The sequence below is a fragment of the Clytia hemisphaerica genome, unplaced genomic scaffold, assembly GCF_902728285.1.
Source record: "Clytia hemisphaerica strain Z4C2 unplaced genomic scaffold, Clytia hemisphaerica genome assembly, whole genome shotgun sequence".
In the NCBI taxonomy this organism is placed as follows: domain Eukaryota; kingdom Metazoa; phylum Cnidaria; class Hydrozoa; order Leptothecata; family Clytiidae; genus Clytia; species Clytia hemisphaerica.
Window position 1 is genome coordinate 36,833 of NW_027103315.1, and position 14,945 is coordinate 51,777.

At 35.4% G+C, this 14,945-nt stretch overlaps 4 protein-coding genes and 1 long non-coding RNA gene across 5 annotated transcripts in view; 2 read left to right on the forward strand and 3 right to left on the reverse strand.

The window, feature by feature from the left end:
* LOC136813655 (hippocampus abundant transcript 1 protein-like) overlaps positions 1–7,693 on the reverse strand; it is a 33,041-nt gene extending 25,348 nt beyond the window's left edge. The window contains exon 1 of the mRNA XM_067070160.1: positions 7,557–7,693. Within this exon, the coding sequence (XP_066926261.1) occupies positions 7,557–7,652 (96 nt within the window). The 5' untranslated portion in view covers positions 7,653–7,693. The remainder of the gene's footprint in view (positions 1–7,556) is intronic.
* On the forward strand, positions 645–3,004 carry LOC136813752 (uncharacterized). The gene is made up of 3 exons (XM_067070250.1): positions 645–750; positions 2,134–2,488; positions 2,702–3,004. Exons 1-3 carry the CDS (start codon positions 734–736, stop codon positions 3,002–3,004), a joined length of 675 nt encoding a protein of 224 aa, XP_066926351.1. The 5' UTR covers positions 645–733.
* Positions 3,615–7,162, forward strand: LOC136813635 (uncharacterized). Its single transcript, XR_010847514.1, has 3 exons — positions 3,615–4,088; positions 5,778–5,858; positions 6,227–7,162. It is a non-coding gene; the product is annotated as an uncharacterized lncRNA (long non-coding RNA).
* A 2,337-nt stretch (positions 7,694–10,030) lies between the features above and the next one.
* On the reverse strand, positions 10,031–11,503 carry LOC136813664 (uncharacterized). Its single transcript, XM_067070166.1, has 2 exons — positions 10,455–11,503; positions 10,031–10,369 (listed from the first exon to the last, which is right to left on the reverse strand). Exons 1-2 carry the CDS (start codon positions 10,651–10,653, stop codon positions 10,134–10,136), a joined length of 435 nt encoding a protein of 144 aa, XP_066926267.1. The 5' UTR covers positions 10,654–11,503; the 3' UTR covers positions 10,031–10,133.
* LOC136813540 (uncharacterized) lies at positions 10,741–14,128 on the reverse strand. The gene is made up of 3 exons (XM_067070056.1): positions 13,327–14,128; positions 11,925–13,186; positions 10,741–11,762 (listed from the first exon to the last, which is right to left on the reverse strand). The coding sequence occupies exons 1-3, from the start codon at positions 13,419–13,421 to the stop codon at positions 10,741–10,743; spliced, it is 2,379 nt and encodes a 792-aa protein (XP_066926157.1). The 5' UTR covers positions 13,422–14,128.
* Between the last annotated feature and the right edge of the window lie 817 nt (positions 14,129–14,945).

A 14,945-nucleotide genomic window follows, 5' to 3' on the forward strand; every position in this document is an offset into this window, starting at 1 on the left:
AGAATATGTTAACATATTTTAGTGTTCTGCAGAATTTAAAGTTCGGGCGAGAATGACATTTCCAGACTCCCTACTTTATCTAATCGAATTATTTCGATTTGGGAGGGGTATAATGGCTCCTAGTCGGACAATTCACAAGCTTTTTAATCCTCAGATCCTGCTGTCTTAAGTTTCATGTTAAAACTCCTAATTTAAAAAACTCTACTTTCTAACCCTGAGCGCTAAGGCACTTGAAGACTACTTGCGGTTTTAAAATTTTTGCAGGGAAATACTTTTTGTGTCAAATATTATGGCAATAGTTGTAGTTCGAAGAAAGTGAAATTGTTCATTCTGTCCAACCATTTAGTTATCCAAAATGGAGGAGAGTTAATTTCATATTCGTATGTTACAGCTGCCTCTCTCTAATTCGATCAAGGTCTTTTCTTCAGATTATAGAGACCATTTTACACTAATTCCAGCCAAGGGGACCAATGTTTTAGCTCAAATTACAGTGAAATAAATACATAAATTCCAAAAGTTCGAGCAAAACTTCAAAAAATGAAGCAATTGTAGGTTAGTTCTTTATTTCTCCTCAAGTAATAGAGGACTAACCTAAAACTACTTTATTTATATTTACATATTTATTTATTTCAGATTACAGAAAGATTCGAATTGTAGAGGTTCGATCGAATTAGAGAGTTAACTATATAAGGTGGGAAAAATAGTGAATGACCACCAACTGAAGAAAGAAAAAATGTTTTATCTTTTCAAGTAAGTCTATTATAAAACAATAGAACAAGTTGGAGCTTTTACAAGCTCTTACTTGATTCGGTTGGTCGTTAACTTGTAACAAAACAATTTTGTCACTTTTTTCTAAAGAACGCGTCATTTTTATTACTTCAAATGACCAATTATTGAAGTATCTTATAAAAACTCCAGCTCATCCCAAAAACAATGAGGCTTGTTGATGATTATTAATCGGAGGGAGAGTTTTTTCCATATTTACACGGCGAATGAAGTATTTTAGATGTTCGTCATGTCTCTGTAGGAATACATTATATAAGTAATAAAATAATATTGGATCAAACAGTTCCATATTTGCACGGAAAATCTCCAATTCATGATATTCATGACGTAATGTCAGGGATCCTACGCCTGAATATATAAATTTTAGGACAAATTGTAGGAGGATTTTGGCCAAATTTTAAATTTTTTAGGAGGATTTTAGGAAAATTTAGGAAATAAATTTCTAAAATCGACCTGAAGTCATAGCAATCAGAAAATATCACCCACAGGAAGACTGAAATAATGTAACAAAAATAAAATTACTTTACGTAAAGTATTATTTGTTCTAAAAGAAATTCTCTCAATATGGCTAAATTACCAGTCATACTTACTGCTAACTTACAAGATCAAAAATATTAACAAAAGGCATCTTGAAGTGACTTAGTCCTGACTGATACTTTCTGCCACAGTACCAAATCCACAAAAACTTACGCTCTAATGCCTAACTCATCCATTTCTATGGTACTTTGAATACAGTTTGCCTTGTTTACGAAACCACGGTACAAATTTGACATTATTTTGTTTCAAATATTTCAGTGCAAAAATATATTTTAAACATGTTGTTTCAAGGTCAGGTAGCTTGCTCTTAGTTTGTTTTGACTTTATTGAGGAAAAAATCTTAGTTTCCTGTCTGATTATACAAATATACAAACAAAATCAGCTACCGTGTTTGATAAAGTTTTCAGATTTTATGAATTTAGGAGAATTTGCTGCATTTTAGGAGGATTTTAGGAGTTTTGACTTATTTTAGGAATTTTAGGAATTTTAGGAGTAATGTTTTCTACGGAAATACCCCGGTTTTAGCCAGTAGTGGCAGCACATTTAAACTAGACCAAAGTTGTATAAAATTTGCCACTACTAGCAAAAACCGGGGTCTTTCTGTAGAAAACATTACATCATGAATATCATGAATTGGCGAATGAAGTATTTTAGATGTTCATCATGTCTCTGTAGGAATACATATAAGTATTAAAATAATATTGCAAAATTGCAAAATTGGATCAAACGGTTCACAAAATATTGAAATCTAAAGAACACTTTAAGAACATATCTACTTTAGGCTTAAAACCCAAAACATCAACTTTTTAGGTTCTTTCCAATTATCGTTGCCTACACAATCAGTGCTTCATCGTTGTCAACCACAACCACTATTACCCAGGGCCAAACACCTGGCCCTAACAGTGGCCAAGAAACGGTTTCGGCTGCATCGAGCCAGACGACACGATACATACGAAACGCAAAATCGTTCAGCGGAACAAAAATCAAAATGGTAGCTGGTGTTTACATGGTAACTGAGTGTGTTTTGTTATGTGAGAAAGATGAAAATTGTGATTTCTCTGTTCTTGATGATATGCAGAATTGTACTTTGTACTCTACCGAGACAAACAACAAAACTACAGACCAGAAGGGAACCCTGAAAACCGATGATAGCCCTTGTGTGAGCGTAAGTCAATTTTTTCCTTATTATAACCCAGTTGGCACACAACGACAAAACGACGTCCATGTGACATTCATAACGTCCAAATAACATTATTTGAACGTTAAAACAACGTTGTTTTGTCAGCTGGGAACGCTTATATCCTCAAGGGACAAAGAAATCAGATTCTTAACTCAAACAACTTTTGTAAAATTCTTTGACTTTTCACTTTAATCCTAGGTGGTCTTCAAAAAACGTTCGGATTCGACCACCTTCGACAAAGCATCAACAACCGAATTCTGCACAGCGAAATATTCCTACGAAACTGACGGGTGTTACAACAAGTGTGGCGGCAAAACAGGGTGGTGTACATATCATTGTGGGGCGGGATGGGCGTGTTGTATACCAGGTATACCGGAAATCGGGGCGGGTGGAGAGTGTTTTTTAAACAATAAAAATCCAGAAGGTCAACACAGCTGCATCAAAGGATCGAGTAAGTCACCATTCGATCTGTCAAACAACGTCCAAATTATATCACTCTAACGTTCATAACATCTAATATGATTGCCAAGCCGGCAATATTTTCTCCTAATATCACTGTCAGTCAGGGAGACCTGTGGACCCTAGGCTTTTCCTTCCATTAACTACTTATATAGTATTATTATATTTTCGCCGATAGCAGTTCAGATTCAGTGTTGCCTATTGGTAGTATGAACGTTCAAAAACAACGAAGTTTGAAATGCATAATGGAATATCTAATCTTCCAAAGTCCATAAAATCGTAAAATGTTACAGGCAGAACAAATCAAATTCCAGTCAATTTAATATAGAATTGAGCGGTGAATTTTCTCAATTTTCTTTACCATTTTGTCATCATATTGACTTTTGTATTACTGAAGGACAGCCCAAGTACTAGCATAATTATAGTAATGGGTATTGAAACGGTTTGATGATACCAGCTTGGAAGGGCGAACTTCGCCGGTCCAAGGAACGAAAAAAACTACAGCTCGCTAAAAATACAATTCGCTAAAAATTCTGTTTGACGTTTTTTGCCTCCTCAAGTACATATTCACGCTTGCTAAGAATTTAGGAGTCAATTTTTCATTCGTCAGCCAAAACATTTCTTTATAAGAGCAATAGACTTCCATGGCCAAAATATTAACAAGTTAAAAACATTTTAAGGCTTTATGGACTCTAAAACACCCTATATCTTAGGCCTCAAGTGTTTTGTTTCAGGACCGTAGTAGCATGAAGGTAAAGCATCCGGCTACGGTTTGCAAGGTTGTGGGTTCAATCCCCAGCCGGGTCATACCAAAGATTTTCAAAATGGTACTTGATGCCTCTCTGCTTGATGCTCAGCAATTAAAGAGAAGGATCAAGGGTAAGTGGAGAAATCCAGGGAGAAAGAGTATTGCCCTCCCCTACCTTCGACTGCGGTCGCAAACTTACTTATTTACTTGCTTTGTTGCAGGACAGGGACAATTTGGGAACAGTACGTATGTCTTTGTCACCTTTAAGAAGGCTTTCAACAAAGCCAAAAAGAAATGTGGAGACATCGGTGCGGACCTGGTTATCATCAACTCAAAAGAAGAATTCGAATACATCAACTCCCAAATGGGAATGAACACGTGAGTCTGACTCTCTCTAATTCGATCTTCAAGGGAACAAAAATTTCCTTCGAGTTACAGAAAGCTTTGAATTGCAGATAGTAATTTGAACCTCTTTCCAGCTGAGGGAACCAATATTTGAGTTCGAATTACAGAGAGATTTGAATGATAGAGATTCGAATTGGAGTGAGTTGACTGTTGGACATACAGTGGCCCTCCCTAATCCGAACTTCTATTATTCGAACACTTCTGTAATTCGAACTAAAATTATTTCTCCCCTCAGTGAGAGAGTAGTGTAAAATACTCTCTATAACTCGAGTCTTTCTTTAATTTGAAGAAAACTCTTTGACCCTTGAAGGTCGAATTAGAGAGATGCAACTATATGTTAGGGGCGTTACTCCTCTTTGGAAATCTTTGCTAAATTATGTAAAAATAGAGTGTCTGTATCCATTGTCAAGCTTTCTAAAAAAGAAATAGCCATTATCGGAGTTTTTGATATTTCTAAAAAAGCAATGCATTGTAAGATTAGGCTTTTCCAGAAAAAAATAGTGCACCCTTGTTGAGGAGGTCCATTTCCGTTCCAAGGGGGTAAGGTTTGAAATGTAGTGGAATTGCATAAGGGTAGACGAAAATCCGTCAAAAATAAGCGGAATTCCAAGGGGGTAATGATTGAAAATTTGTAAAAATTCGGCATTCCAGAGGGGTATGATCCTAAAATTGCCTGGAATTCCCAGGGGGGTAGGTCACAAAAGATTGGACCTCCTCAACAGGGGGAGCACGGTTTTTTTCTGGAAAAGCCCATTGTTTCGAGTGTATTACAATAGAAATCTCTTAGGAATTCCTCGAGGGAATTCTATTGTAATACACCCGAAACAATCCCACAATGCATCACTTTTTTAGAAAAATCAAAAATTGTAAATTTGACATTGGTACAAGAAAAGCTAAGAAATGATAAGAAAAACATCAAGACATGTTGGATGTATGTTTATCTGACATATCAAACTCAAGTTTCTCCATTCGATATCCAATTGAGTCCTAGGTTACTAGATTTACAAACGATGACATGTGCCAACCGACTTTCAAATCACACCCTTATAAAGCGCAGCCCTTAAAAGGTAGCCTCACAGTGCATTTCATTGCTAATTGCCGACCTTTACAGTGCAAGTTCCCCAAAGAATTATCCTCGATCGTTTTACCGATTCGAAACCGGTATTCTACATTCGGAACCGATTCCTCGATTTGAAACCTGATTTTCTCAACTACAATTATGAAAACTGATTACAGCATTGGGCTGCTCCATATAAAACCATACAAGGGTGTGGACGAACCTTTTCAAGTCAAAAAGAAATTATTGAAAATGTATGAGTAACCCCTGGAAAATGGCAAAATTTGCAAAAATACCCCTTGGAAAAATTCTTTTCATACCTTAAAGCGAGGGTGGACGAGCTAAAATCAGTCTTTTAACCCATGGAAATTTCAAAATTTAACTTTTTACTCCCTTGGAAAAATAAAAAAAAGACCTTCTGGAGGGTGAGCATTATTCTTATTTTTCTATTGTTCTAAACAATAGGCCTATTGTTCTAACTCTAAAATCTCACCCTGATATTCTTATAGAAGTTATTCTTATAAAAAAAGTGTGTAACATGGAATGGCCCATTTATTTCTGAAGAGTTGCTAATTAAAACGTTCTTTTTGTATTTGTTGACACAGGATTGCGACATATAACTATTGGGTACAGTACACGAAGCCAAACCTAACCAGCCATTGGCACCCATCAAACTCATTTGAAATGTAAGAAATTTTTACTTTAGAGATATGATATGCGATTTTTCATGTTGGATTGAATGAATTACAATTAGGTGCATAATAAACGAGAAGATGACCTAATACATACACATAGTTCCAGTGAATTATGCACCACTGTAATGATTTCACAAATTTATGCAACTTTACTGTTTTTTTTCCACCCAATACGTCACTTTTCCTGTTGTTTAAGTGACGTATTGAGTGGAGAATTTTAAAAGTTCTCAGAAGACTCTCCAGTGGTACATATCATGAATAATTGGAATTTCGATGAATTATGTAGAATTTTGAAACGGGAAAGCCTCTTTATATATACTTCGACGAGACTACTTTTAATTTATATTTTCCTTTTTCAGACCAGTATGCGACTTCGCTCCACACAAGGATGATTATAAGAGTATGGTAGGCGAATTTTATGGGCTGATCAATCAATTATACACCTGTATGGACCCAGTTACACAGTCAGGCAAAACACATCCACTTGTTTGTGAAAAACAAATCATTCCCTCAAGTCAATGAAAATAAAAAATGCGCCAGAGTTCGAGTGTCACCACTATGCATCATGATATCTGTGTCTCGCGTGCACAGAACCAGCGGTGTCTGGGCAGCGCTAAGCGTTCTGACTTGAAGAAGGAGGGATTTCTACTTCGTAAGGAGTAGGACACATTCCCCAGTGGCGAGGGCTCATATCATCACCAATAATGCACCAATGAGGCAATCGGTATCAATAATGCACCAATGAGGCAATCAGTACCAATACTGACAGTAGACTGACTCTCTATATCTTTTTTTCTTTAAAAAATCTGATGGTCACGACCAGACTGTATTCTACAATCATTAAAGGCACTCTTAATAGATTTATTTACTGGGTCTCTAGCCGTTTGCGTAAATGTATGAATGGGCTTTTTTACTTGCGTAAATACGTGAAAATTAAAAAAAAGCTGTGTGAATGCGTGAATTGAAGGTCCAATTTGGAATTTGGGTAGGGGGGGGGTTGGCATTTACACAATATTTGACTATTACTCATTTTGTTATTTGCAGAAAAGAATTGGGTACAGAGTTGAATAACCAAACAAATGCTTTAAAGTTAGTCAACACCATTTAAGAATAAGATGCAAGTGAGATTAATTTTATTTTATAAATAATAGGCAATACCCGCAAACTTATTAGAAGGGGGCCAAACCTTAGGATCCTTTTCTAGGACGCAACCACATGATTATGATTTAGACAAAATTTGACGTCAATCGTATTCGAGCTGACAGTATTTCAAACTTCAAATGGCCTATATCCTCGTCTGTTTAAGTATGGGACTTGTTGTAGTATACTTTTTTTGTCCAAAATTTCATGCTCTATGCGATGGTATCAATCGTTTGTTTTGAACACGATTGATTTTCAAAAATTGAGTTTCAAAAATCGTCGATTTTTTACCCATTTTTTGCCTTTACAGTTTTGCCTGAAGCGTCAGTCTTTGGCCAATAAAAAATTTTACCAGGCCTTAGTAGCCGACCCCCCTCGCGAGAATGTCTTCAAATACATTAAACTTTTGAATGGAATTCATGTGGTTGTCACAGATCCTAAGGTTTGGCCCTCTACTATATGCAAGTATTTTTAAAGTAGTATGTATGAACAGAGAAATGTAAACAGTTTGTTCAAAATAGAGTGCAAACAATAGAAAAACAAACTTACAACGTCTTCTTCTTTTCTTGACCGCCATTTTGTTTTATCTGTTGAATATTCAATAATTCTCTTGACCTTTTTCTTGTAACTTTTACTCTTCATCATGGCATGATAATATTATTGTGTTTTATTGTTCATTTATTGTTCTATTATTATAAAAACAAAGAAGATAAAGATTAGAAAAAGAAAACTCATTTTTCTTATTTTGCCATATATTTAAATATCGTCAACAAGCACACCCTCGCCTTGTTTGACAGCAAAGACTGAAATGACGTCAATTTTGACAAATGAAGACATCATACTGTATAATTGAAGATTGACATTACGAATGTCGTTTTTGTAACTTTTTAAAAATCTGACTGAGACTGCCTGAAACGGCACGAAACTCCGAGTATCGGAAAATAAATTTGTCTCTATTCTTGACTGAAAAGAAGTAATATATATAATATTCAATACAATTGTATGAAAAAGAAACACTTAAAAAATGAGATAGCTTATCACTGTCACGCCTCCGTTTTTCAAATCATTCTATTGTTCTAGTTTTTGCCTTATTTTGCGCCCTCGACGCATGATTATTCCAGCGCAAAAAAACACAGAAATCATTGTTCTTATGCAGGGCTCAAGGGGAAACAAAAGTGAAATGGAAATTCTTTGAAAGAAGAATGCTAGAAACAAACCAATAAGATGTCTTTGATAAAGAATAGATTTTGTGATGTATGATAGCTCAAAATTCAAGTTAGAGCATCTTCTATACGATTAAAAAACGGGAACAAAAATTTAAATCCTGAAGATCACAATATCTTGACAAACATGTATACATTTTTTTGGTGCACCAGGAAGAATTAGCAGATGTGGTTTTTAAATTCCTCACCCTTCTTCTGATAAATATACTAAGTTTCTGCCTTCAACTATGTTTCAACTACACTTTTTCATCAATGGTTGCAATTTTTTTCTGTTTCGCAGCAGACAAATTTAGCAAAAACGTTTGGCAATTTACCAATTTGCTGTCTAGCCCCTGTCCACAGTGCTATATTCTGCTGGAAAGCTAACATGGTGTCCATCAGGTTTTCAGGTCCCCTATCTGGGGTCTAACACCCCCATTTGGTTATTTTGGTCTTCCCCCACTTATCCTTGGAAGAATATTTTTGTGACCAACCGACTCGCTATATTTTCCATAATAACTTAACAAAATTAACAATTTCCTGCAACGAACACACAAATGCTGGAAATATAGACACATTTTAATTATCGTTTTGAAATATTATACCTATTTTTTGCACTTTCTACCCCAACTTCCCATAAAATTTCCTGAAATCCCCCATTTGCATTAGTCCCCCCATCAAAGTGAAAATATTAACTTCCCCCTCAAGGCCGAAATTTGATCCCCCGTCTTCCTGGGGGTGGATTCCACAGCTAAGTTCACAGGCTTTCTTTTAGTAAAAACCGGAACGCTTTAGCATGCATAGAAAAAAGTTAGTTAGAAGGGTTCAAATTTCATGGAAAAATGAAATGTTTGGTTTGATGTCAACAAAAGTTGCATGACTTCTGGAGACCGGATGCTAACTTTAAGGCTTCAATAAAAACTGGACATTTGATATCTTTTTTACATTCTTTTTTCAGTGATGAAAGTCATACGAAGCATGCTCTACTACCGTGATCTACTTTTCTTTGAATACCGTTGTTTTGCATAATATTCACTACCGATGTCCAAACTTTACAATATATCTCCAGAACTAACAGATTTTTTGAAATTCTGTAAAAAAAGTCCAAGCTCCTAAATAGTTAGATTACTATATTCTGTGAAAAAATCATAATCATCAGTAAAATACGCCTTATCTATTCAAGATCGAAGATAAAAATTTGCGAAGAAAAACAAACCTTGAGCACAAAAAAATATTTTTAACACACTTTTTTCCACAGATAAAACAAATAACTTTTAATTTATAGACTTACCTTCCCCAAACATAAGAAGCCTCTACTAGTTAAAGTAAATGAGAGAAGATAAGAAAAAACCTTAACATCAACCAGAATTTACAACCTTTCGTCCAAAGCAAAAAGACATGCTTTTCTTACTGCCATTTTGTTTTAGAATGTGAATTACTTTCCGTGCAAGATCACATATGGAATTTTTTTTCATCCAATCAGTAGGGGATGGACTATGACATAATTTTTTTGTGGACCATATACAAAAGTTGCTAAATATCCTAAAAACAGGTAAGAAAGTGAAATTTTTTATGGGGGACCCTTTTTAAGGGTCCCTCGGACCCCACTTTTGCGGGGCCCATAGCCCAAACCCGCCTACAAAATAGGCTTGTAGCAACTTTTTCAAAACATAGGCATGTGACACACCAAATTGTCAGAAATTTCATGTAGATTCCAAAAAACATCACAACTAGGGGTCAAAAATCAAGCTAGAAAAAGTTATAGCTATTTTTTGACAGTTTTTTTACGAAAAATAATGTAAAATTATAAAATTTTACCATAAAGAACACAATATGCTTTGAGCTTGAAAATATATTTACATACAACACATTGAATATCACTAAATGTACTGTTATAATGGTGTAACTGGTTAAAAAAAATCATTTATTGTTTGAAAATGTTCAATTTTGTTGTAATATCATCTGCAAGTTGTTTTGGTATGAGGCATCTAATTCTAACGGTGCACTGGTAAGCAACCTTTTCCACCTTTTTAATGATTTGTTCATATTTTGTATCTTGAATATCTGCTTCCTCTGGGAATGTCCATTGGCTGCCAGCTTTGTCCTTTCTTGAGAAATATGAAACTTTCAAGCAATCCTTGTCAACTGAATCTATCACACCTATGAATGAAAAGAGAACAGTTAGCATGGTTCTAAACTAAACTGGAAAAAGGATGGAAAAATGTTCCATTGCAACCCAACTCACCTAAATACCATGTATATTCTGTGCTATCCTCCTTTAGCCATGCAGCTGCTACATGCATTCCAGGAGTGTATTCGTTTTTCTCACGTTCATCATCTTTAGATGGTTCTTCAATAGCGGCTGCCTGATCTTCAGGTTGATCGATCTGTATTGAACCAAATGCTGTCTCTGAAAATATGAACAAGTTATTTTGATTACCCATGGCAGAGTAAACAAGCTTAGTCCAGTACACTCCTGACTTTCTTACTTATTATTTTTTTCTTTGAAACTGATATGATAATTATGATTTTCAGAATAGATAGATATTCTTTCTCTTACCTTCTAGGGCACACAAAATGTTTTTAAGATCAGCCATGGATATGCTTTTTGCTGCCTTCGCTCCTTCAAAGTATCTTTCTAAGCCATCCTGATAATCATCTGAGCTGAGCTTCTTTCCATTTTTCTTCAATCTGAACATTGCCTTGTTATCACCAAATCCTGAACAAGCCTTGGCATATCTAACTTCTCTATACATACGATCAACCTTCTCTTTACATTCTTCAAACGATTCCATGAATTTGATGACATCTTCTTTGCATGTGAATGGTCCAGGAATATCTTGACTTTTTAAAAACTGCAAATCTTTCAACCTTTTCTCTTCATTCTTTGCATTCAGTAAATCCTTTTCTTTGTAACCTTTTTCCTGGAGCTTTCTCATCTTCTCATTCCAATTTACTTTGATGGACTCAATTGCTTTAGATTGTGCCTTGTATTTCCTAAATTCTCCTGGTGAAACTTTTGCCAAAACATCTGCTGAAGACTTTATGACTACCTTACGTGATGCTGACTCTAAATTTCTGGATCCAACTCTAACAGTGCAAGCATAGTTGAAGCTACCAACATTTCTTTCTTCTCCTATATTGTGCACATCAACATATGCGTCAAGCTTCTCCAATTCATCAGAGGTTGCTGTCGAGATTTTGAATACATTTGTTTCGTCATCTGCATTCTTACCAAACCCAAATATTGCTCCTTTCTGATGATGAAATCCTTCTGCAAACTTCTCCAGTGCAATGCGAATGATTTTCTCAATCTCTTTGGGATATTTGTTGATGTTTTCCTGCAGCGATTCTAATAGAAATTTCTTCTTTGGAAGGGAATTTTGGAATGTGTCTTCAGAAACAAAGGTAAAGACTCTGTCCAATGTGAGGAGACGGGAAGCTTGTATCTCTGTCAGCTCTTTGTAAAGTTGAGAAAAGCTTTTCAAGATCAGTGAATAATTTGTCTCTGTGTTCATCAACAATGCGTGATACGGTATTGTCACATGGATGCCTAGAAATGAATAGTGAAAGTTATGATATACTGCCTAAAGGACTTCACATTACATAATTAACAACCAGTGGCCATAGTGAAGCAAATACAATTGTTAAAACACATCATTACAAAATGAGCTTCCAATGGTTAAACTTGATTAAAACTACCAACAGTACTAACCAAGTAAAGAGATGGCAGCAAAAATTGGTTTAAGGATTTCCATCTGTACAAAACTTCTGTCGATGATGGCAATGTTGTTTAGGATGTCAGAATACTTTTCAAGGTAGGCAGCAATGTCATCAATCAGATAGATCAAGCTGATGCAGCACACAGGCAGTCTGTTGAATCTGGAATCTTTCAATGAAAGTGAGACATTCTCCTTTGGTTGGATAAATTCCCCAAAGTGAGTGCTGTAGTTCCAAGGCTTTGCTGAGAAATCTTTGCAAATGAAATTTGAGAGGCATTTCACTGCCTTGATGGGAAAAGATTCTCTCCGAAAGTCAACATCAACATAGAAACAATCTGCCAATTTCTTCCCGCCAAGATGATTGTGAATCTCCTGACAAAGCTCTCTTATCTTCCTATCAAACATCATCAGCGGGTGGACATTGCAAAGCAAGGTTTTTGGAACATCATCAATAGCCAGTTCTTCACAAACAGACTCAATAACACCAATGTTATGTGCAGTGCTATCTGACATCACAAAGGAAATTTTCTTCAATATATCTTTGTTGCTGTACTTCCTATTGCTTGACGCAGACAGGATATCAAATGTTGTTATTTGCAGATCTTTTAATGTCTCTTTTGTTTCAGAAAAAACACCAAAGGTTGGAAGTGATCTTCGGACTCCATTTATGGACAGTGACTGCACAACATAGCTTCCAACTTGATTCATCCCTGAACCATCATTTGAGTAGACAATACATGTACTGTTTGTTTTATCCTCCATAATGTCCTCAACAAGAAGACCCAAAGCCATAGCCTCAAATAGTTTTGAATTTACTCTTGAATTTTTTCTCATTGGTAGAGTGTTGTCATCTATTTCTACATCACGACTGTATGACTTCCATTTCCCAAACTCATTTCTTCCAAATAAGTCATTTGCAGTTTCTCTCACAGCAGCTTCTGCCTGCTCATACGACATGTGGTAGACAGAAATGAATTTTTCAATCAGAACATAGTATTCTGGACGAACGCTTTGAAGACCGGAACGAATATGCCTGTATTCTAATGGGAGTGGATCATTGCTGATATTGCTGAAGACTGGTACATATTGAAATTTTGGTCTCTTCTTCAGAGGCTCTTCAGGTTGAAAATCATCATCCATGATGTCCTCCTCTCCTTCGGATTCAGATATTTCCTGATGGGAGTTGTTTTGAAAGAACTCTTCAGAGTAGGATTGGTTCGTTGATCGATTTAGTCTTTCAAGTTTCCGGTTGTGGCTAAAATGAATAAAGTGTTGGACTCATATCATAGAACCTCATTCAGAATAATAAGTATGAAAGCCTGTTGTTTTACACTTTTGAGCCCTTCTTGGAAATGACTCGTTTTACAAAGTGATATCCTTGGGATATAAACCTACCTTATTTCCCACTTTCTATCAGTGTAAGTTGAACAGAAGTCTTTCCGGGGGGTTTGGTTCTGATTACTGTAAAAAATCCAGTCTCTTTCACACATCTTGACATCCCATAGGCTTTCTTGCACCTTTATTCTTTCTCTTGAACCTAAAAATAACCAAAAATTAGTTTAATCACCCAAAATAGGTTAGTGCAGAAACAGTTATAATAAGATTTATCGACTATACACATGCTATACTATTGTAACAAAGATGAAAAACTCACCAATAATGTCGAACAAATGCCTTTGTTTGTTGACAAATCGCTCATATCTTTTCCAATATTCGCTCGATTTACTTGAATTGCTTCTTTTCTTCAATGTTGTAAAGTTATCAAATAACAAAATAATATCTTTTTCCACTGATCTTACGTCTTTGGGGTATACATTGCAGAAAATCCATTGCAGGACAACATCTTTTGCAACTTTACGTTCAAAGTTATCTCTTGCGCCAGGGTTTGACATTTTGACAGTGAGCAAATATTCCAAAACTTCAAGCCCATTTGGCAAAACACCCAGAGGAAGACACTCAAGAATTTCAATTTTCAAACAATTTTCGCATTTATTGCATTCCTCTTTCCACACCTGAGGTAATGTGTGATGTTCTTTGCAAAGAAAATAGTTCTTATTTCTTGATGTTCTTTTCAGCTTTGGTTTTGACTGTTCCTCATTATCAAGCTTGATATACTCCCTTGCTCTTGTCTTTAACACCTCTACTTCATTAAATCCTGTATCATTCATTCTCAATTTTTGTTTTCTCTTTTGTATTACTATCTATATAAACAAAAAAGATTCAATTTACACTCAAAACTGGAAAGCATAAACTCAACATGCTCTTCTCTGCTTCTTCTTCCTTACTTTGTTTTGAAGCTACCATTTCCTTTTTCAAAATTTGCATTGTCATTCTTTTTGGCATTTTACTGACCAAAACACAATAGTACATAATACTTATTTATTAGTTTAAACTTTATTATTCCTAATTAAGTTATAATTACAAAACAATACAGTACTATTTAACAAAATATTACTTGAATAAAACTTAGAAATTTGTCATTGAACCATCATGTCTAGGTCCGGAGTTTGTTAAATTTTTGGCAAGTTTTTGTAAATTTTCATCAAAAAGCTGAAAAAGACACAATGAAAACTTTTAAATGCTTGATTTTTGACCCCTAGTTGTGATGTTTTTTGGAATCTACATGAAATTTCTGACAATTTGGTATGTCACATGCCTATGTTTTGAAAAAGTTGCTACAAGCCTATTTTGTAGGCGGGTTTGCGCTGTGGGCCCCGCAAAAGTGGGGTCCGGGGGACCCTTAAAAAGGGTCCCCCATCAAAAATTTCACTTTCTTACCTGTTTTTAGGATATTTAGCAACTTTTGTACATGGTCCACTAATTATAATCAAAATTTTTTTCTCACAGTCCCTCCCCTAATAAGAGTTGCATTAAGCTCTTTGTCAAATTTTGTAGGATGAGTAATATAGGGGAAAGTTTTTGAACATTAAATCTACATGATCATTGGTTTCTCTGCGTTTGTTAGCTTTGAGAAGATCAATGTTGAAGTCACCCATTAAGATTATCTGTTTATT